Source organism: Passer domesticus, chromosome 11, assembly GCF_036417665.1.
Source record: "Passer domesticus isolate bPasDom1 chromosome 11, bPasDom1.hap1, whole genome shotgun sequence".
NCBI lineage: Eukaryota > Metazoa > Chordata > Aves > Passeriformes > Passeridae > Passer > Passer domesticus.
The window spans coordinates 11,672,851-11,696,530 of record NC_087484.1 but is presented as its reverse complement, the minus strand read 5'-3'; the positions used below and the strand labels follow the sequence as shown (position 1 = coordinate 11,696,530).

The 23,680-nt window shown below is 35.7% G+C and overlaps 1 protein-coding gene across 7 annotated transcripts in view; it reads right to left on the bottom strand.

Moving 5' to 3' along the window:
• Positions 1 to 23,680, bottom strand: part of OPA1 (OPA1 mitochondrial dynamin like GTPase) — a 60,995-nt gene that overhangs the window by 36,006 nt on the left and 1,309 nt on the right. For 4 of the 7 annotated variants that reach the window (XM_064385694.1, XM_064385697.1, XM_064385695.1 and 1 more), the window contains 21 exons: positions 21,830 to 22,148; positions 21,434 to 21,530; positions 20,106 to 20,213; positions 18,854 to 18,907; positions 17,936 to 18,003; positions 13,198 to 13,296; positions 9,122 to 9,175; positions 7,957 to 8,061; positions 6,951 to 7,037; positions 5,979 to 6,092; positions 5,572 to 5,652; positions 5,094 to 5,168; positions 4,695 to 4,766; positions 4,459 to 4,558; positions 3,796 to 3,926; positions 3,189 to 3,261; positions 3,025 to 3,097; positions 2,159 to 2,274; positions 1,481 to 1,545; positions 813 to 889; positions 409 to 574 (listed from right to left, as the gene is read on the bottom strand). In XM_064385694.1, coding sequence (XP_064241764.1) covers positions 409 to 574; positions 813 to 889; positions 1,481 to 1,545; positions 2,159 to 2,274; positions 3,025 to 3,097; positions 3,189 to 3,261; positions 3,796 to 3,926; positions 4,459 to 4,558; positions 4,695 to 4,766; positions 5,094 to 5,168; positions 5,572 to 5,652; positions 5,979 to 6,092; positions 6,951 to 7,037; positions 7,957 to 8,061; positions 9,122 to 9,175; positions 13,198 to 13,296; positions 17,936 to 18,003; positions 18,854 to 18,907; positions 20,106 to 20,213; positions 21,434 to 21,530; positions 21,830 to 22,148 — 2,134 coding nt within the window. Of the gene's footprint in view, positions 1 to 408; positions 575 to 812; positions 890 to 1,480; positions 1,546 to 2,158; positions 2,275 to 3,024; positions 3,098 to 3,188; positions 3,262 to 3,795; positions 3,927 to 4,458; positions 4,559 to 4,694; positions 4,767 to 5,093; positions 5,169 to 5,571; positions 5,653 to 5,978; positions 6,093 to 6,950; positions 7,038 to 7,956; positions 8,062 to 9,121; positions 9,176 to 13,197; positions 13,297 to 17,935; positions 18,004 to 18,853; positions 18,908 to 20,105; positions 20,214 to 21,433; positions 21,531 to 21,829; positions 22,149 to 23,680 lie in introns of those variants that run through there. The other 3 variants (XM_064385699.1, XM_064385698.1, XM_064385700.1) reach the window with 3 other exon arrangements.

Below are 23,680 nucleotides of genomic sequence, written 5' to 3'. Positions count from 1 at the left end.
AAAAAAACCCACACAAACATAAATCATTGACTTTTCCCTTGCTGCCGTATCCACTACTAATAAAATCAACACTAAACTTTGCTTCACTGTGTTGTAGCAAGCAGAATTCTGTTAAACTTGCATAAATCTATTAAATATGAATATACCTACTTGAGGGGTTTGTTAACCTTGCAAAAATAGTTTTTTTTCTTTAATAGACAAAATTCAAAAGAAGAGCAAAATACAATGTTTTTGCTCTGAATAGTTCTGGGACATCAAGATCTTGCCAGACTTTTCTGATATGTAAGCTAGTTAAAAGAATGCAGTCAGCCATTCAAACATCATCTTACTTCTCTGGAATTATACTTTCATTTCACATTTTAATTATGTTTTTATTTGATTTTTGCATTTAAATTACTAAATTCTCACCTCTACTGCTTTATTAGGCAGTTGCTTGTCAGTCCACTGCTTCAGTTTGATGTCCACAGTGGTGTTAAATGTCCCTGAGTTTGCAGTCTGTGCTGCTGGCAGGTAGATGTTCTCAATCACATGAGTAGATACCCTTTCCCATAAAGTTTTCTCAAGCATCTCCTCCCTAAAATGAGAGTTGTAACACATGTGATGGTTTCCAGCACACAAGTGACTAATAGGTGTGCATTCAATTTGTTAGGAACACAGAAAATAAGATTACAGATCACAGGAACACAATACATTGTCCAAGAAAAACAGTTTCTTACTTATAATTGATAATGTTATGTTCTAGAACTCTATTTTAAAGGCAAACTTCTCCTAGTAAATTATGGAAAAAAAGAAAAAAGAAAAAATGACTGTACCAGTGCTTTGGGGTGACCTGAGTCAAACTTATGACTTCATCAAGAATCTCATTCTTTGCTTTCTCAAACAGTTCATTCTGTGCAAAAGGAAATAGTAACATTAAGTGTAGTTTGATCATGTCTCCACACAAAAGGTAAAAAAATTCAAGACCTCTTCCTTAAGACCTTTAAGCATCAAATGATGCCTCCTGGTCATGTTCTGAACAATGTGTGTGCATATCATCAGCTACCCTGGTTTACCATACATCTTCCCCACCATCTCTTGCATGCCTGTGTCCAGGCATGGCATTTCAATATTCAGGATCTCTATAAAAGAATTACAAAATGAGATCCCAATTGTTTTGTTACTCTGTCTGATAGACCAGGGAATGTAACTTCTCTTTGCCAGTTCTATCATGATCATAAAGAAACATTGATCTGTCCCTGGAGGCAAATTAGGTCAGGTAACTGTATACTAGATGAGTGAAGGACTTAAGTGCTGAAGCACCACAATTTTGAAGAACAGTATTTCCTTCCCCTACAATAATTTACACTGTCCTAACATTCTGAAATGTCAGTACTTTATGTTAACTTTAAGAAACCTTCACAAATGAAATTAAAAGGCATAAATTTAGATTCATAGTCTTCAACCCTTCATAGCACACAGTAACAGCAGTAGTGTAATTTACCCTGTCAAGCTCTCGCAGCCGGGGGTAATTGTTCTTCCATTCCGTCTCAAGGTTGAAACGTGTGGCTGCAAAAATCAGAAACAGGGCCTTGTTTTTTTAATTGTCCATAAGCACTTCATGACTACCTCAGAAGTTCAGCAGGTCTTAAAACTGCAACAAATGTTGCTTATGAAAAACTCTCCAAGAACTTTAAGTCTGTCTGCAAATGAGCAGAATTTTTTCCTGTCTATGCCAAGATACTCTGTCTACGAATTGCAGAACTCATGCATTTAAAAAGCACAATAGAGTAAATCAGCTTCCAGCTCTTCACAAATCAGCCCTGCCCTGGCTGACCAGATGGTACCTTTATATAGGAAGCCATTTTAAACATCTTAATCCAGTGGAAGAACTGTGTTTTGCCCATAAAAAAACACCCAACTTGATTTTTATTTTTCATTGTTTTTTACTCCTTTGGTTTTTAGAGTAAGTGATACTTTGCAACATAAATTCCTTTCTTTAGTTTTTTTCTAGAAATTACCTGGGGCAATTATCAATTAATGGGAAATTTTGATAATAAAAATGTACTAAACAATTGCCCAAGCATGCTGGCAGAATAGTATTATATGCACACGGAAGAACTAACTGTTTAACAGCAGTTAAACAGTTTCCCCTTTTTTTTTTTTTTCAAAACACGTTTACCTTTAAAAGCATCTGCTTGCTGCTCCACAGACTCTCTCACCATTTTCCAAAAGCAGTCTGACACAGCAAGACTCAAGTTCTTGGTTGTTACCTGATGTGCTTTCAGCATACTTGTCCTGTAAAGTAAGACAGCCAGAGGAAGTTCTCTGCCTACCTATACTTTCAGGCCCCCATTTTCTGCTCTCTAGAATAAAACTTTCCTTCTCAGAGCAGAAAATAACACGTAACTGTGTATTTAACCCAAATTCCAGTCTCTTCCTCTCAAATACTCAGTGTAAATCATCACCAAAGGAGAAAAAGCCCCAAAACAAAACATAGGAACAAAAAGCCCCACCCTAAATAAGTTTTTATTCTAGAGGTTGCAGTGCAGGTACTACAGTCCCAAAGATCATGTATTGTACTTTCCTGAAGAACACCAGCCTGTGAAATCAAATCTCCACTCAGTGAGCTTCCCTCAGAGCACACAAACTAACCCTTTGAATACAACACAGTCACACCAAGAGAAGTTTAGAGACACTAAAACTCACTTTTGGGCTGGATTTACTCCTCTCAGCTCTAAGTGCTTAGACAGGCTGAAACTTAGTTCTTGTAGAGCTGATGGAGAGACACACAAACCTTGGAAGAGTGGCCCAGAACTGCAGTGGAATCAGCTGCTGCCTGAAGATGCCTGTCGGTCTCCACTGACTTAGAGCAAGCATTAGGAAACCAGGATAAATTGGTCACCTCAACATGATACTTAATTTAAGCATATTAAATCTCAATTAGTGTTTCCAAATTGCAATCCTTTTAAATTCCACAAGAAAAACTGATGCTAGCATTTACCAACACAGGCTCATTTTAATAAAAAGAATAAAATAGCAACATACTTCAAAAGCTTCGAATTTTGAAAGAATTCCTCTTCATATTCTTTGATAGATTCAATGCTTTCACTGCTGTTTCCTGCAGAAAGAAAAGAGTGCTGCAACAGTTCCATTTAGACAGCTTTCTGGGCTACCAAGAACAAAATAAGCAGAGCTAGAGCTCTCTTTACCTTTTCCAGTAACAACTGCAAAATAACCCAAAGCTTTCATTGGGAAGAGTTTGCCTTCAATGATTTGCTGGATCTATGAAAATAAAGGATTAAAAAAACCATCATGAACTTTGCACAGAGACATTCTTTCCTTCAGCACAGTTTAAGGCCAGCTCTAGTCATAGCTATACATAGACTACAGCAGGAAGCAGTTTGTCATGGGACTATGAGTTCTACTGAGATTGAAAACAAAACAAATGAAAAAAAAAAAGGCTTAAGTCTAATAAGGCATAACACAGCAGAGCACAAAACACAACAAAAATGCCTATATCAGAATATCCTTAGCCTTTTTGGGAAATGGAACTTGCTCAGGTCATCTTCATGAAAAGAATCAGTATTATAGCAAGCTGAGACTGAAGTCCCATAGCTAATCACTAAAAGCAAAGCCTGAGAGAGAAAAAAACAACAACCACCCAAAAAAATCATAGTGAATACAGAAATAAGCACTCAGAATTATCTAGAACACACAGTTCAGGTCTAATATCCCAGCCAACATCTCAAGTATTTTACCATGTGTGACTTCATCCAGCACAACGTGAGAAAAAGAGTTTCACCAGTTTGGACTCACCCTGTTTGGACTAGCCACATTTTTCTCTGCAAGATCAACCTTAGTCAACACAAATATTGTCCTTTTTCCTTGGGGATCCATTTGGCTGACTAAGTCTGTGACAATACTGCGTTCTGCATCCACTGACCCATCTAAAACAAATACAAAGTTTATTTTAGGGACTATGTAATCTAACACACAGTACTGAAAACACAGTAGCCATCATCAAGTAAGTTTCATGTTACAAATTTAACCCCATAAAAGTAGACTTATGTTCAATTTTTGGATACACATAGTGGAAAAATTGCTTTGTTCCCAGAATCAAAACAAAGCAGTTTGTTGTAGTTCTGTAAGTTTTCAACAAGTACCAGCTTACTGAAAATATTCAACATTATATTATATTCAATATTATTGCATGCTACCTCCAAAAACACTTCTGTGGAAAACTTGGATTTTATTATTACCATCATACTTCTTTAATGCTAAAAAACTCTAAGCAAAAAGTTGCTTTTGCCACAAATTTTGCACAGATTGCCTTAATTTATAAACAGATATTCCACAGCATGCTGTTTTGTACACTACACAAATCATCACAAAAGGAAAAATACAATCAGAACAGACTCCAGAGTAACATATGAGCCATGATTAAAAACACAAATGGATAACTGTTTAGACTCTTAGTACCTTGAATACAGAGGATGATGGCATTAGGATTCTGCATGTAGGCTTTGCTGATGCTAAAGATAGTTTCTTTTGTATCTGGAGCCATACCTGATGTCACAGTCTTTAATATGCATATGGAGATAAATATTTGAAGAAAAACAAAGAAAAAAAGTTAAAAACCTCCCAACAGCTCACGTGCTCATCAATAACACTACTTCATTTACATGTCTTCATCTTTCTAGTTATTGCATACTCACACTAATGACTCCAGGTAAATCAACCAATACCATTCTCTGCAAACCAGGACCTTTCACACTTAAGGAGATGGTCTGTGAAAAAAAATTGAAATTAGAAGTTTATACACCATCTGCTTTGAAAATAGTTACATAGACAAACACACATGTATAAAACTATATGAACACATTTACACACATATGTTTTATTCAGCAACAACCCATCATTTTAAATAGGAAGTACAACTTTTAATGCAGGTATAAATGCAGTATTAAAACTGATTTTAACAGTCCAAATACACTTTGTATACTGCAAAATACAAAGTATATGCAGACTGGATTCATCACAGTTCCCCAGTTGAAGAACTCTTCCAAAACACATACACATACAGATATTTACCATATTTTTCTGAAAAGCCTTACCTCAGTGCTAACAGTGCACCCTTCTTTCACACTATTTCTCATTCTGATTTCTATTTCATTTCTCAAAGCTGCAAGCTGTTACAAGAAAAGCAAAATATCAAACAGAAAACTCTTTAAAACTGTGACAGATGAAAAATTGCCCACAGAGAAAAACACTTTTAGTTAGAGATGAAGATCTCCGTTTACAAGTATTATTTCAGATGCATGTTTAGTAAGTCTGGCAAATGGGGAGGGCACTAAATGACAGTTTACCTGCAGATCCCTTCATGCTTCAGAAAGTGTCTTGGCACAAGGACCACTCAACATTTTAGCCACTTCAGCACCAGCCAAAGAGATAATTTAATAGCTAATACAATGCCCTGCCCCACTAAACATCTGTCACTCTAATTAAACAGGGGCTTAGAGATCATAGAGATACAAAATTATTCAGACAATCAGCAGAAGTCTCATTAACTTCCAGTCACTTTATTATACTTACATCCTCCTCTTTGGTCAGATCAAACTCCCGAGAGCTGTCTTTGAATAAAGCCACATGGTGGGGACCTTCACTAAGGGTCACCTAAATGTTAAAAGCTTTAATGAGAAAGTGTAACAAATCTAACAGAGAGAAACATGAGAAGTACATGGCATATGTACACTTCCCTCTGTAGAAACACAATTATAGGTAATGCTCTTTTAGCACAAAATTACTAAATGGTACTGCTACTACTCACACAGTACACATGGATCATATACAGACCTGCAGAGCTTCTGCCACTGGCTGAAACAACTCCCTTGCTTACAGGCCATTTTATAAACCTATGTACATGTATGCTTCAATCAATGTCATAATCAGAGAGAGAACAATACAGCAAGTGCTGATTCAGAGATGAGGATGTTTCTTACCTTGACAGGGGAACGTGTCATCATCTCCCCAGAGCCTCGAGGGAATATGCGGGCCTGGGCGATCATTTCTAACACGCTGGTTTTTCCTGCACTTTGGTCTCCAACCACCACCACCTTAAGTGAAAGTTTAAACAGCATTGGCTTTTGGAAGGATATCTTGGAAGTTTAAACAAAAGCTGACTAGGAAGACGTACATCTGTATCAACACCAGCTGTATTCTGCTTGATAATAAATGTATGGGTATAAAGATGGAATCTTTGAAGAAATACTAAATTGTAGTCAAGCAAAACAATTGACTTGTGCTTAAGACAGCACAGTGCACAAAGCATCCTGCCAGGGCATCTAGTGAAGAAAGGGAGGGCTTGTTGCTCTTGTGGCAGGCAACTCTTCTCTTGCACAAAATCCTTTCAGTAGGCAAAACGCTACTCATCTAGTAGATGCCGCTTCTGCCTGGAAAGAGCTTAATCCTGAGTTTCTCCATCCTAGTGGCTTCATATAGAAGCTACCAATGCTACAAGTGGTTGTGCAAGGAGGAAGCATTCCTGGCTCTCTCCTACACCAGCAACAAGGCTAACCCCCTCCCAAATCCCCCCCAACAGCAGCATGCTGTGGGGAGATGGACAGGGCACCTTACTCACTCAGCTCCACTCACACACAGTGGGAAACAACAAACATTTTACACAGCTGAGGATGGGGTGCATGGACTGGAATGATTTAAAGTGAAAAGCTGAGCCCAGCAGCAGTAACTGAATCTGGACAGGGTTTATCTAAGAGCCAAAACTGCCTTAGCTAGTTAAATTTGTTATTTTCAATCTCATTGCTTTTAAAATGAAATACATGTCTTAAGAAAAAAGGTGGAGTTACAAGAAAATAGCCTAGCACTAACTCTGGATTATTCTGGAATATAATGAAATGCTCTACTTAACTGCAAAACTGGTGTTTCAGTAGAAATCACTGAACTTATCTACTTACTCGAGGTAGGTGATCTTGAGTGTTATAACTGGCATCATAATCAGACAGGATGTCAAGTACTTCAGAATACATATCAATCAAGGACTTCTACAAAAAAAAGTAGAGAGAGAACACAGACAAATAAGACAACAAAGCTTTCAGACTACTTCTTTTGTAAATTTGTGTGAAAATGTTTTTACTTTCTCCTGATGGTTTGAAACCACAGCTGTCCATACTGCACCACAGATCTTTGTTCTATGAAATACAGTACCAAGTAAAGTCTCTCCTTGACTCCTGTGGGTGAAGGAGGAAAATGAGAGCTCCTATGTCCCAGCATAAGAGAACAACTGAGTGCAAACTTCACAGCTTTCAAGTTAAACTAAATTGAGTTTCTTCCATTAAAAACCTAGACTTAATTAGTTTGATGAACAATTAACATTAACAAGGATATAGAGTTATCAGTCTTATTCTGCACAAGTAGGATTCATCTTTCAGCTCCCAGAGGAAAGAACAAGATCCATACTGATGGATCCATACAAATGACACAGAGAAGCAGAAAACATCAATTTTTAGAATGCTCAGGATCTTGGTAGACAAAAACAAAAGCCAGTCTCACTGGATTTTTACAGTCATTAAATGATGTTCCCTGACCCCGTAACTTACTCTACCAAACTCAGTGAGACCCATGACAAAGCACTATCAGACTGTGTGTGCAAGAAGAGTTGGAAGCAAGATTATCCAAAAATACAGTGAAGGTACATGAAAAAACCAAGCCACATTTCCACATCACTTAGGTAAGTTATTTAGTTAGACATGGTCACCCCTTTGTGTTTTTCAATTGAAGCCTCTTCCACAAGTTACATAGTTAAAAAATAAAGGATGTATAAAGTCCTGATGACTCAAAAATTAACAGAGGTATCTCAAAACAAATGTTAGAAGTTTATACATGAATTAACAAATGCAATTTAGAATAGCATAATGGAAAATATGGTGTAACTGTATTTCAATGCAGTTTTGTAACACATACCTTTAATTTCCTCTGATGAATTCCCTTGTCATCTCTTTGCAGTACCAATTTTCTCAATTCTTTGTTTTCCTTCTCTAATCGCTCAAGCATTCTTTGGTATTTGAGCTATAAAAAGTAGTACAAACACATTTGTGTAATCATGGACATAACAGATTCATGTGAGCAAAGTTTTACCTATGAAAAACTTATAATCCTTCAGGCAGCTCTTTCAAAAATATAGAAACCTTCATGATCACTATTTATTAAGAATACAAGGTTACCCAGAGAAGACTGTTAGAATTACTTTTTTTTTGCAATGCAACTCTTTTGCTTCAGAAGTTTTTGTAAGAGCACACTGTTCAAACTTCAGGACACAAAGATCAATATTAAAGCATCTTAAGGATCATTTTTAAAGAAGCTACACATATAGAACCAGACAGAAATCAGTGTCAGTGGGAAATGGCCATTCAATCAAAATGGGGCTTCAGTGTAAATGTGCAAGCCTTGTTTAGATCCTTTCTTCAGCATAAAACTTCAAATGGAGACAACTGTACCAGCTTAGCCCTGTTTAGCAGATTGCAGTAGTACTCTGAACATGAGAAATGTATATAGTTTTGACTTCTACTCTGAAAATATTTTTCTACAATGCAGAAATGTATTTGACCTGAGTGTACCTAAAAAAATCCCACCAAACAAATTTCAATATGTTATAAAAAAAAGGTAAGCAATAAATGCACTTGAAACTAGCAAATATATCATGAAGTTAGGAAAGCTCTATAAAACAATGTAGCTGAGCAAAAGAGCCAATCAATTTAGAAGCCTGCAGATAAAAGATTAATTGTACATTAATGTGAGCAAGAAAAGCAAAACATTGACAAATATGACTAATGTGCATCATCCCTGAAAATATCTAGCTTACAAATAACTAGTTCTGTCTTGCTAATCAAGGCGAGATTAAAACTTGGCTGGAATGAGGTCTTGCATTCTCTAAGTCATTCTCAGAGAAGAACAGACTAGACTGACCTTTGCTCTGTGCCAACACAAGGAACTCAGCATTGATACATTCAGGGACTGAAAAAAGCACTGCATTTTTAGCAAATATACTTCAGGTGTGCTTTTGTCTAGTAAATCAGAGTCTGCTGCATATAAATCACTACTCAAGGCATCAATAACTCAGAAAAGTCACCTGAGTGCGTAATAGTTCTTCTTGAAGTTGATCAATCTTCTCTTTGTCAGAAACCTACAAAGAAAAATAATCATGGCTACCATCGCTTGTTTAGTTTAAGCACTGTAAGTAATCAAATTATGAACTGAAAGTTTCATTCCACATAAGAAAAGTGACTTGACATGCATTTTACAGCAAGTAAAATTCTTCAATTAGCATCTGAAATTTAAAGCTGATGGAATGCCCCATCTGCAACAGGAGCTTTACATCAAAGAATTGACTGAATTTCAGTACATGCAAATGTAAAAATTAACCCTTCAAGACTTAATACTGGGAAAATGATTTAAGGAAAAGCAGCTTCATATGGTGCTGAGATTTCTGCCCACCAAACTAAATGTAATTTTAGTGGGCAAACTCTCAGGATCTTGTACATCCACTTACTGATTTAGCACCATCTTAATAAAAGTCACTGAACACCTGCTTGCTACCTTCAGGTGAGTATTACTATTTATGAATATTCAGACGCATTCTTGTTTCATATTTGTTTGTCAGAATTCTAAATGTGCTATGCAACTTTATACATTTTAGATACACAGGACAGTCTTGAAGGGCTATTTCAGAATTATTTCAATTACATTAAAACTGGAAAAATTAGGATATTCTAGTACAAGAGATCTTGAGATTCAAGAAATTAATGTAATAAGATCAAGCACTAAGAAACATTCTAAGCCAAATGTTCCTAAAATGAGTTCATCAAGATGCAGTAAACAGTTATTTTAAACAATCCCTTTTTAATAACACAATGACAAAAAGCATTAATGATGGAATACAAATTCTTATGATGTAAATATTTAGATACAACAAAATCTAATGGTTGTCTGATGAAATATTCAATTCAGAAAAAATGATAACCTAAACAGTTACTGAGTGTGTCAATATTTAAATAAAGTTCACGTGATAAAGCCCATGAGACATCTACAACTCAAGCTGGCTTCAAATGAGAAAGAGCATATTATCTAATATGTAGAGGACAGCTGTTATTTAGAGATAAATTAATTCCATTACTAAAACTTTACAACAGTTGTTACAGATGAAACAGGAATATAATCCACAAGTATTCATTAGTGGTCAATATCACTGAGCTGTTAAGCCTGAAGAATTGTGTCTGCACTTTACAGAAAGAAATCCAAGCTGACACTTCCATCTTATTGCCATTATTTTCTTTCATAAAGAGCAAAGACAAAATGCTGTAAATTAACTTTTCATTGCTGTTAATTAGTGCACTGGTAGCAAAAGTGCATCAGAAACAGGGTTAGTTGAACAGAGGACTTGATGCATGCAGCCACAAGCTGCTATATGTAAATAAACATTTACATATACACACACCTTCAACACCTCAGAAATATAAGGGGAAAATAAAAACAGGAGGCAAAGAGAATGATGTGCAGAGCCAAAAGCAAGAAAATTTAGGAAAGAAAAGGAAAACGAAGTGTTTCCATGTGCTGCAGACTTTCAAAGGAGGTAACATTTTCCTTCTCTCTGCTTTCTCAAAGGACTTGTGGAGCCATGATGCACCTCTGAAGTGCTCCCCTACAGACACCTCCAACCATGGGCACTGTCTGTGTGGGCTGATGCTTCTGTTCCACACAGAAAGCCAAAATATTGCACAGTCTCATATTGCAAGATCTGAAGTAAAGCATTACCTAGCACTAGATGACTAATTCTAACAAGGACTTTAGGTAAGTTATGTCAAAACCACAAAGAGCTCTAGAATGATGGCTTTGCCTCAGTGCTTGGTGCAGGTGTGATTTCAATGTTAGTACATACAGTATTTTGAATATGTGGACCATAATATTGCTAGAAATTTTAAAGTTGCCAATAAAAAATAAAATATCAATTTGAAGTACTAACAGTCACACAAGACTGATTTCTGATTTCTATCCCCTCAAAAAAAAATCAACTACTAAAGTATGTTTATATAGGTACATGAGCATTTGTTTAAACCAGATCAATATGGTTTGTAACTCAAGTTCTTTCCCCATTGCCACCATAAGCAATTATGAGAAAAGAATGGAGACTTATTTTTAATCAAGGGCCCTTGCACACAGATATCTGTTCACTGCAAATAATTTTAAACTGATTAAGTGCAGAACTACAACAATTTCCAATAATTTAAATGAAAATATTAAGGCCCAGGCAAAAGGCATTCAAGCAGCCATGCAGAGCGCAGTTGTAAACAATTTTACTGCTAAATATTTAACAGGCTGCCCAAAAAAAAAAAAAATCAACAAGATAAGATTAAATTTTTGGGTTTAATATCTTCTCCTGATTGTGAGATGGTTTGTACTGTTAGTCAATTTACAACTGCAGAAGATTTAATACTAAGTAAATTAACTAAAACAGATAAATATGCAAGTAAATTGGGCAACAAAACTTTCAAGAACAGAAATAAAAATATCATGTTTTATTATAGACATGCAAGCAAGACAACTCACTTAAAACATTAAAAAGTTAGTTTATGCCCTGTCAGAAGGGCCTGCAATGGCTTATTTTAATGACAGTCACAATTTGTTCTTCCAAAACAGAATGTGGATCAATAATTGGATTCTTTGACCCATATCCTCATATCAAGGTACTAAAGAAAATAGTTTACCATCTCTTACAAATTGATTCAAACATAAAAGTTAGTGTGACAAACAAGACTCATTCTTTGTCTTAAGGCATGTATGCCCAACAGCACACTGAATGCTAAGTGAAAATCTTCCATCTGCAAAGGAAGGTAGATCTTCAATCCTCTGAAAACACAATACTAGCCACGGAGGGCAGGATAACATTTACAAAGACAGCCCCTGCAGTTTCTTCACAGCTTGGGAATTGTGGAACTAGTTGCAACAAAATACTAACAAAGTAGAATCTCAATCATAAACAAATGTCATATCAAGCTCATTTTTTTCCTGAATGTGTTTATTAGGCTGATAAATTTTTATGTATCAAATATTGTGTTGGTTTTCCAGCAATTTTTACAAGTTCATACATTTTATTATTACTTCACTCTATTATTCCACACTCTCACTCTCTCAATAAACTGTATACAATCTGACAAAGAAGCTTGTAACTCTAAACCATATAAAATAATATGGCAAGAAAGTAAAACATTGAAGTACTACTATACTTTCAGAGAACACGGATTTTCCTCTGTTGATGGACTAAAAAGCATGACAATTACAGCTATGCAAATATGTCTGAAAGTTTAATTCATATTTAGTTCATTTATCTTTCTGTGGGATATATCTTCAGATGTACAGAAGATCAAGTTCTGTATTCAGTGCTCAATTCCAAAGCTGCTGAAAAGTACGACTAATCAGAAAGCTTTTAAGGAGACACAAAAGCAGCCAATAAAGCAATGTGGTCAAGAATTACAGATTGCAACAGATCAGACAACTAAAACATCCCAATTTAAGAGGATTTCCAATCAGCCATATAATAATTAACAAAATGATCAGAGCTTAAATTAAATAAGTAAAGAGAAGTACAGATGTTCAACAAGCGCAACAAATCAGTAAAAATTCTGCTTTAAGATGGAAAACAGACAAGGGACTACCGCTGATGAATATACAGTAGATACTGTTACTATCAGCAGTATTCAATTGTCTGTCTAGCAAAATTATTACTAAGGAGCTGCTGTCATTTTCAGATTGGCAACAGTATAAAGCAGGGGAGAAAAACTCCCAGAGATATATTCCCTGTAAATAGCTACACTCTTACAAGACAGAGCTACCAGAAACAAGCAACAGTAAACAGGTTTGACATTAATTCATGTACTTTCCTTAAATGTAATTTTAGTGTATGAACTTTAAATAACAGTTCTTATAGAGGCAGAGATAATACAATTTCAAAGTGACACAAAGTACCTGGTTTGCTTTTAACATCATGCTTTAAATGCAACTTGGTTAAACTGCAACAGGACTACACATTTGTAGTGAAGTTGGCCAATTACTTGCATCCATGATTCAATTAGTTAGATTTTTCTACTCAAATGCAGAGCTGAAGTATTGGATTAGAGTGAGTGCAGAACATATCGTCCCTTAAGGCATCACCTTTCGCTTCTGCTGGGAAGAGAAGCCAGCAGCTCTGCGCGCTTCCTCTTCGTGCTGCTGGATTTGCTGCTGTAACAGAATGAGCTCCCCAAGCAGGCCCTGCCGTGAGTTTGTAACAAAAAGGAGAGGAAAAATTTGGGGTGTAAGGAGAACAAAGTTAAACCAAAAGGCATGACAAAGACAGATGAAAAACATGATGAATGGGTCAATTCAAATGCAAGTGGAATTTCATTAGCAAGATCTCTTGCTAGCTGGAGTGGATAGAGCCAGCAGAACCATGCATTTTACACTTCCAGGTAGAACAAAGCAACCAACATTTAGCTACATTGTACAATTATACTGAACTTTAAGCATCTAAATATTTTAAAAATTCCATCTATAACCATCCCAGCTTTAAAATATTATCGAACTGTTCAGTTCAGCTTTGTCAACAGAAGTTCTGTGGGGTATTTTTGCTTTGTTTTTATTCCTAGCAACCTACAGACACAGTTTATAAAAAGATTCTTTTTGGCCGGTACTTAACTTTCTAAAACCAGCAGAAGAAAAATAGTTTCTTGAGCATAAAAAAAAGAAAAAACTCCCTCTCCACTTCTGTAACACACTGCAATTTAAATTCATGCTGTCATAACCCTTCCTGATCATTCCAAAAATCCCTAAACTTGATGCTTATTCTTTTACTCATTCAGCATTTCCACAAAGCTTAGTTCTCGTCTCTCTCCACACCAAACAATCCTATAATGGTGAGCTGTCTTTCAAAATTGGTTGAGAAATACTATGCCAGCCTCTACCAGAAGCCTATGAACTGTTTATTTCAGAGAATGCAGAGAAGACTATTAATGAATTATTTAAATAAAGCTCTTTTAAAAAAATATTACATCCTCTAAGAAAACATTCAGTGAAATGAAATGTTTCAAAAATGTACTTCAGGAATCAAAACAAGCTCTGAAACAGAACTTTGGTGTAAGAATTCAAGACATCCATCATCAAGGTATACATTTGTTGCATGAAATACACAGGCATGTACACATAAGGATAAACAACACAAGAGAATGGATAAAAGGACAGACACAATCAAATCACCAAATAGAAACATTTGTTAAACAGTGATTTGTATAATTTGAAGCACAGAAAAATCTTCTTTCATTTTACTGAACCACTTTCATATTTAATAAATGCCTCTAATGCCAGACTACCAAATGCACTAAAACTGAGCCAGGAACTCAGACAGGAGATTTCATTCCTACACAGCAGCAAGGAGAGGAAGCCTCATGGCTACATTTAGTATTAGAAGAACAATAATTGTATTTTGCAGACAAGGAAACTCTCGGTATGACCCAACACATTCCCTTTAAACATTATGCTATGGGTCCAAAAGTACACGAAAAAACACTGAACAAAGTCTGCCATGAAGGCCTTTCAGCATTTAAACAGGAAATGTAACAGAAGTTTGAAGTCATCAAATCTAATTATTTAACTAGCAATTCCTTTCAAAGACATCTGGTAATCATGTGACTCCTATTCCACAATAAAGTATGAGAAGAATAATTTTCAACTACAGTCACACCATTTAATAAAATATTCAAATTTAAAAATTATGTCATTTAAAAGACTTCTCTGATAGATACAAAGATAATGTTACAAACAATAATCACATTATTTCCTTTATATTTTAGATCTTAGTTTACTGTTTTAGATTAAAAAACAAATTAATATAAAAAAATTAAGACTCTTAAATAGCACAGAACTATACACACAGCACCCCAGCTGGCATAAACCAAGACACAAACAAAAATATTTATATCTCTCTGTCATAGGACACGATCACTGCATGTCCCATTCACCAAAATCAATCTGTCCTTTAAAGAATTTTTGCTAGAAAAATCAACACGAATCAATTAATGTGATTTCAAAAATCAAGTTCTTTACAACCATTATATTATTCTTTTCATTGTCAAAGAAACAATGTAAAGGGTAGGGAATAACAGGAGTTAAAAGACTGCAGTAGTTGACATATTGGGACAAACCTTGACACTGTTACTGTGCATTCTTTAAACTTCTCCCACCCCCTATCATCTTGTATCAAATGTTTATATACGGTACTGCAGCTGAGTATGACTCTCTTTAATTTAAAAGGAATACAAAGGAGTGAAAATGACAAGATAGGTAAAGAGGTCAATTTTTAAGAATTTGAATAAATGTAACAGTTTTATCCAGAGCATTTCTACCATGAAACTGGAAATTAAGTTGGGAATATAACAGCACTCTTAATAAAACAGAGGAAATTATGGAAAATTTATTGCATAAGTTGCAAGGAAGAACAAAACAAAAAACAAATGTTTAAAAAAAACCAAAACAAGTGAGTGACAGTCCTTACTCGTCTCTCACTCTCCAGCAGCAGCTGCGGTCAGGGGCTGTGGGATATTGTGCAGCTCCTTACACCAACTGAAGGTGACCCAGTGCAGGCTGAGTGAGACAACCACACACTGCAACTGCTGCAGGGAGCAGCAGGGCCTTCATGGCTTGAGAAGGAACCAAAGAACCAGAGCAGAGAAAGGACTCTAAGCCCCACACCAAGACCTGAGTCACAGTTTTCAATCCAACTCCATCACAGCTATAATGACCGTATGTTTTCCTTAATGGTAAAGGCGAAGCTTGGAATTTGTCTGCTTTAAGAGGAAACTATTTCTTAAAGAAAATTTTCGTGGAGACAGACACTAATGCAAGATAACCTAAGAAGGTAACATAGCTGTTTCAAGTAGAAGCCTCAACTAGTTCCTCACTTACAATACAGTACTTTCACTTCACTTCATTAGTTTTGGTAACTATGTTTGCTCTTCTTTCTCCCAGAACAAAATTTCAGGTAAAGAGAGATTTAGATGCCACATATTTAAACCACTCATCTGAACACTCCAGTAATTTTAGTTTAATTCTGTTGTAAAAATACTCTACTTCTTACATTAAATGAGAGATCATAAGATAAACACAATAGCTGACAAGAAGCAGTACAGCCTGATTTGGTGTTTAGGACATCTTTCACTCTCGTAAAGTTACTTTGCAAAACAACTGGTTTCTCACTCAGTCTACCTGAAGCTTTTAGAGACCTGTGTAAGGATCACATCCTGTAACAATTGTATAGAAAATTCCTCCAAACAGATAATTGCTAGATTTATCAGTTACTAATCTCTTCACAACAAAACAAAGAAAACCAGCTCATCAGGCACATTTAGTATCATACTACAGCACCCATACAATCACTTTATGAACCCATACACTTACAGTTCTTAAACAGCATTGGCTGGCAGCGAATGCAAAAAGGCCATCTTATCCATTGTCTCAAAAATAGTAATTTTGCCTGCCAACAAACTTGGTGATTGTGCTCTGTTAGGTATTCATATGTGCCTAGTCTGAAATATTCTGTCCAAACTGATTATATCAATTAGAAAATTAACAGTTTCTTATCAGATATAATCATTAGACCAGACAAAATTTTCTTAATCATATTAATTTAATCTGGTGATATTTTCCACATCACAGTCAAAGTTAAAATGCAGATATCACTGCACCCAAAAAAACCACAGGATCGCAACAAGTTTTAATGATATTACTAATATTCAACAAAAGTGTAAGCTATTTCAATCACCAGAGACAATAAACTAAGATGGCCACTTCTTCACAAATCAATAGTAAAGTATTTTTTATGTTTTGTACAGTGAAACCTGTGCAAAGCAATCACTCTGGAGAAAAATATAGACAGTTTACAGACAAAGGGGAAATAAAAAGCTCATACAAACTTAAGTCTCATATAAAAATCCATCACTTTCTACAGGGGGAAGAATGGCTGTAAGATCTGAGCTTTGTACATGTTTCACTATGTTACCATGCAGAATTAACATAGAATAAATGTATACATGCCTGCATATACAGAAAAGTTGTTTATGGAAAAGCCCCAGTTATAGCTCAGAAAATTTCAGTTCAAAAATAACTATATGATAATTTACAAATTCCCTGGTATGTGTTGTTTTCCTTCCATTTTTGTAAAACAATTTTTAAAAGCAGACACAGAAAAAATAAAAAGCCTTTAAAGAATGAGCAATATGACAATTTAGGAATTTAATAGAAATGTTCATGAAAACAAAAAAATAAACTTCACCTTCTTGACTTCAAGAAAAAAAGCGCTAAAACTTGAGGTTATCAAAATACAGTAACATTTTTTTCCAGCAAATAGCAACAAAATATGAGGTATGCTTTATCTAGATAAAGAAAGTAAAAAACAGACTACTTTAAGAAATGAAAATTCTTTAAGGCAGAAATTCTTGAGTAAGAATTAAAACTCTGAAAATGTCAACAGAAATGAGTCTGCAAGCAGAAATGCTTAAAAATAAACACCTAAACCAACTTGAGTAATAAGTTATAAACTCAAGTGCCATGGAGACCATGCCCTGAAAAACTGCAAATGTACATACAATACCTAAAATTACATTCTTATTACAGACCAATTTTCTTAAATGCAATTACTAAACATTTTCATGTCTGCCTTGTATTTCCTTGCACCAAAATGGTTATTATGCCTGCAATACTTTTATACACAAAAAGCAGTAATGGATACTGAACTAATATTCAACAATAAATTATTTTCAAGCTGCCTCAAATGAACTTCTGCAATGGGCTACTGATGCACTTTCAAACATTTAAATACATGTTTATAGAGACATTTTCAGGTTTGCAAGTGAGTAATTACCTTCTTGAACTGTTTGTCATTGTCATATCCCTGGTCAGTAGCCCGGAATGCTGTTTCTCCTGGAGAACCTAGGACACAATTACACAAACTAATAATAAGATGCAAAAGGCACTTAAAAATTCTCCAACGACTGTCACTAGAAAATTAAAGCTTCAACCCCTATGAGTTAGTAATTCAATAATCTTTGAAGTTCCTATAAAAAAAATTCATCTCAAGAAACTGAAGAAGAAAATCAGTTTAAAACTCATCTGAAAATTTTGTATCTAGTTTATGACTCAGACTAATTATATCACAAGGGAGCAGGGAGCTTCAGTTAGACTATAAAAATATTGTAGAATTAGTTTTTGAGAAAGACAGAAGGATAATACAAAATCCACTGATGTTACTGTAATGAGAAAAAAAAATCATATTGTAATGACAGGTTTTGAAAAGAAGCTTCTGGAACAAGCTTGAAATAAAAAGCATCTGCTAAGGACTGTGGCAGAGATGAACAGGTGAATGGTTGGTATATTCTCACAGGGGAGGACCTAGGCTAGTGCAGGAAAAGGGTCTTCACCCAGAGGGTGGCTGGGCACTAGAACAGGCTCCCCAGGGAAGTGGTCACAGCACCAAGCCTGGCAGAGCTCAACAAGCTTTGGACATCTCTCTCAGGCACATGGTGGGATTTCTAGGATATCCCTGAGAAAGGCCAGGAGCTGGACTTGATGATCCTGATGGGTCCCTTCCAACTCAGCATATTCAGTGATTCTGTGATTCTATGAAGTATTTTAAAAATAGTTGGATAGTATTTATAAATACATATTGAGTTGCTGTAAATAGTTGTATTTATATTGATATTCACTTCTCTTAGTATAGTAGTGCTTTAAGAGTTTGCTGTAAAAAGGCAGTTTAAGGGCAGGAAAAAGGGCTTTTACACACCTAACAACAGAAGTAGATCAGAAGCTCCTATGACTTCACTAACCAAATTGTAACCTGTGAAAAATCAGCAGAAGAGGGGAAATAAAAATTATAAAACACAAAACAAAATGCAAGATAAAGATGAGGGATCTTTGTTTCATTTGGAGGACCACACAATCATAAATGGCCACTGTGCCAGTGTATGATAACAAGGAATAGGCAACATTTCACTATCAGTCAATAACAACACAATTTGAAACTGTTAAAATTTTAAACAGCCAAAATACATAGGAGATTGTCATCTACTTGTCACTCTGCTGAACTTGGCCCCTACTTAGATTCTTGCTGCATTTATAAGATTAATAAATTACATCTGCCATTGACAGTATTTCAAAGAAACAAAACCACGCTTCTTACATACACTGATATGGAAATATTTTCAAACACACTGAGAACAATGAAATAACCCCTCACAGAATCTTTCATGAGTACAGATTTATGAGGTTTCATAATTACTAAGGTATATAATACAAATAGTCTTGCAGTTTATTATAAGAATGAATGAAGATTTGAGCTGTGTTCATTAACAAGTCAGATCTGATGATCAAATCTAATTGTTCTCAGTTTTAAAAAGCCCAATGATAGAAATGTCTCATTTAAGTCTGATAAAACCTGAAAAACATTAAGCCTCCTACTGCCTGGACACATTGAATAGACAAAGCATCCCCAAGCCTCTTCTGCAGGATTTAGAACTCACCTGCTCCTTTGAAACACTGCCCCACCTAACCTAAATCTCCAAGAAAGTTTTCCTGGGTCCATGGCCAGATGGAAAACATCATTCAACCCAGAATACCTTTGTTACAAATCCCCTATTTCACACGCTTGCAACATTAAGAACATTTGCTCTTAATAATCCAACTCTTTTCTCCTGTAGCAGCTGTGATATTGCTGCTGTCCAGTGGCATTCTCACCAAGTTCTAGCTGGACATATCCAGCTTCTCTGACTCACTGAAAAATTGAGCTTTCAAGCTGAAGAAGTTGAAGCTGAATAGAAGTTTTCTATTCAATTTCATATTACACTTCTCTGCTCTTGCTACTAGAATTCTTGCTTTTAAAAACACATTACACTTACCTGTGTCCACAACTCTTTCAGAAGAGATATTCAATGCAAATACAAACTGCTTTGTTTTAGCATCTAAGGACATACCTACACCCTCATCATCAAATATGTTCAGCTTTTGAAATTAAAACTTAGCTGAAAATTTGTTCTCACCAGGAGAAAGAAATCCTTTCAGTGAAGCGAGGCTCTCTCCAATCTTGTCAAAGTCAGGCATAAGTTTGGCAAGGTCATCTGCATCAGGGAGGGCTTTGAGAAGTTTTTCTAGGAAAACAGTACAACAGTTAGTGAGTTGGGCTTTTTTTCTATTATTTTTGGGAGAAAAAAGGCTTAGGCTATAAAACCTAGCAACTGTTCCAGGATAGGACTTAATTTTTTTTAATAAACAAGTTTGAAGAAGTCTCTTTCCACCTGCACCTCCCCCAACTACTGTTGGGAAAGACTAGCAGATCTGAAAAAGCACTTGCTTTTTTAGACTTTGAACTTCCTGATAAGTTAGCTGCCTCAGGTACTTTACAATTGCTGAAAACTTATTGCTACATTTTACCACATTTCATACATTATGCTTTCCCATACTTGGTAATATTTTAAATGGATGTTTTAAAATTATGTGAAACTGTAACTATGATCATGTCTTGAATCTTTTTAAGAAAAGCTTAGTTTTCAAGTTCATAAACAAGCCAATTTTGTGATCCTTAAAAGTAAAAATCATTACCTTTAAAGTACTATAAAAATGTAGTGTCCATTTGCAGTAAGACAAGAAAAACTTGTATCAGTTTTCAATCTCTGCATTTATCTATGCAATTCTCACATGGCATCGAGGTTGGAATTAAAAATCTCTAAGGTCCCTCCCAATCCAAATCACTCTATGATTTTATGCAGTAAAATCTTCATAGAAATGATTCTTTAAAAAAAAAAAAATCACAAAATTTCTACTCTGCATATAAAATATAAGTCAGTGTTTTATTTTCAGATTTCTGTCTTTCATCTAAAAATGCACAAGAGCCTCTACTGCAACCTGAAGGCTCAGGAAAGCAAGTCTCTATTTTTCATTTTCTTTTCTTCTGTATCTTCAAGATAATTTTGTGGATAGGCAGGTTCACTATTCTGCATTTTCAACTAGTATTTTACTCACACATATTTTTTACTATCTATTTATATCTTCACTTGTAAGTCAATCATACAGAAAGCAAATCTTTCTGCATAATACTACCAAAACCTGTGTGAGTCCCCTTGATCACACTGCAGCTCTCCTTTCTGGGAGACTAATGGGACTATATGGCTACACAGAGCTTAAGTTCTTCTTACAAACACACTGACACAAATGCTTTGGTGAAACACACATCAAACTCCAAAAATAAAAGTCCCCTCAAATTACACCTGAAAAGCCACTCCTGGAGTGAGGCCCTGAGGACCTACACTCCTATGTTTAAGTTTTACACATGCCAGTCTTTAGACAGAGTAACACCATGGCTTTGTGATACCAAAGTCAACAAGTTCATCAAGCTCCCAGATGAAGTCAGGAACAATCCATTTATAGTCCTCGAGATCTGGCATCATGTCCTTCCACTGCTCATATGTCTAACAGAGAAAGAAAAAAATCATGGCAGAAATAGAAAAAGAAATGTACATAAAGTGTATGAGCAACTACTACCTACACATAAAACATACTAACCCACCATCTTTAGATATGAGTGGTACTTTGATCTTTTTAGAGCTATAGCAGTTTCCTAAAAAATGTTTTCCATATTCACTCATCTTTATTATCATCAGTTAACCAAGCAATGGCATCCCGTATTTTTGTGCTATAACAAAACTTCTGTTCTGAAGTATGTAATAGCAAAGATAAAATGCAAGAAGTAGCTTCCAGAGATAAATACCTTCTTAGCTGTGTAGCCACCTCCTACTGCAGATCCCAAGATGAGATAGCGAACTCTGAGAAGCCTGGAGGCTAATCTGGCCAGCCAAAAGTTCCTGTGGGACTGGTAGCCATGTTTTACATTTAAAAGTTTTGTTTTGTGAAGGGGAAGACGATTCAGAGAAGAGAACTGCTGAAGGGATATCCTTAAGGGAGGTCTCTGGAACTTTGCACTTGGATAGTGGGGATGATGTATACTTCGGGAAACAAGATGCAGGTTTTGAAGAGGTGATTTTCTCTTTATTCCACAGCTGCTCTTTGCTAGACTCCGGCAGATGACACTGAAAGAAAGAAAGAAAAACTTCAACCGATTTCTTCAACACACCATTAACTCAAACACCTCTTTAGAAGCAATCCACACTACATTTCAGCTGGTTACAGATCATCTTATTCCATCACCTAGAATCCACAATTCCCAGCTGCTACTGCTGTGCTTATGAGGAAAATAAGCTGCAAACCTTGTTAATGGGTACAGTATTCCTAGTGGCTACAGACACAGAACCTTAACTACAAATGCTGAGGTCTGTTATGGATTACATTTAACTTTCAAACTTCAATAAGGCAAGTAACATGTGTGGTAAAGCACTGTTTGGGCTAAGAGCCCACAAGAGACTTCCACCATACAGGAAAACAGTTTGGCCTGTCTTATTCTCTCAATGAACTTTTAAAGAACATTAAGTTATACAGGATTTCCAAATTAAAAAAAAAAAAATTAAAAATTATTTGCAGAATACATTTGTCCTACTTAGGCCAAGCATGTGCTTAATGACATCTTTCAGTTCCTTTCACTTGCTGTGGTTCAGGATTACAGATTCTGGTTTTGCCTTGGGTCATGCACAGACAAGATTGGTTCTGGAGGTGGCTGCACCATGTGCATTGATGCTTTCACAAAGGAATTCAGATTTAAGAGGGAAAAGTCTGCAAGATTTGGCTCTGAAAGCAGAGCTCAGCCATGAAAAGCACATGTTAAAACATGGGAGCCTAATCAATCCTTTGTATGTTATGCAAACACATGGTCTGGAATAAAACTTGTGTACTTTTGATTACACTATCTGCACACTGCAACCGTTTGAGGCAATGCTGGTACTTTAGGGAAAAGACAACTGCTCTGAAAAAAGTAATTTCTTCTGCAATTTTCTGGATGTACCATCATATCAGAATGGTAAATATTAAATCAATTAGTGAATGCAAAATATATGTGAAATTACAGGCTTGAAATGTTAAAAGTTGAGATGAAACCTTGTCCTTTGATGCTTTTTTCAGGGTTTTCAATATTAGCAAGTGCATTTATTTCCAAATAGGACAAATAAAAAAAGAAGTGTTTCATATCACTGAAATGGCAACTTACTAATCCCATAATCCTAAAACATTTAAAATTAACAGATTTTAACAAAAACAAGTGAATCATACTTAGTGGAAGATATTAGAGCACTTTCTAATAACATGCTTTATGATCTATACAGTTCTTTGCCTCAGGATTTTCAATGTACTACAGATGACAGGCATGTTCTTAATGTCCAAAGAAGTGAAAGACTGCCATAAAAAGACTTTTAATCCAGAAACTGAGCTTTTGGAAGATAGGTTAAAAATCAGAATTCAGACATTTTTCTCTCTTAAAGACCATTTTGCCAATGATCTCAGTTTGGGAATTTCCAGGGACTGCTCTGCAGGTCCTCTCTCCTAAGTCAGTATGGCTGTGAAGGACACCCTCTGCTGCTATACCAAATTATCTCTGCAAGGCTGGGCTTTGGCCATATGAAACTTAGAACCCAGAAAGAGATTAACAAGCAGGAACAGAACAATTCCTGAACCA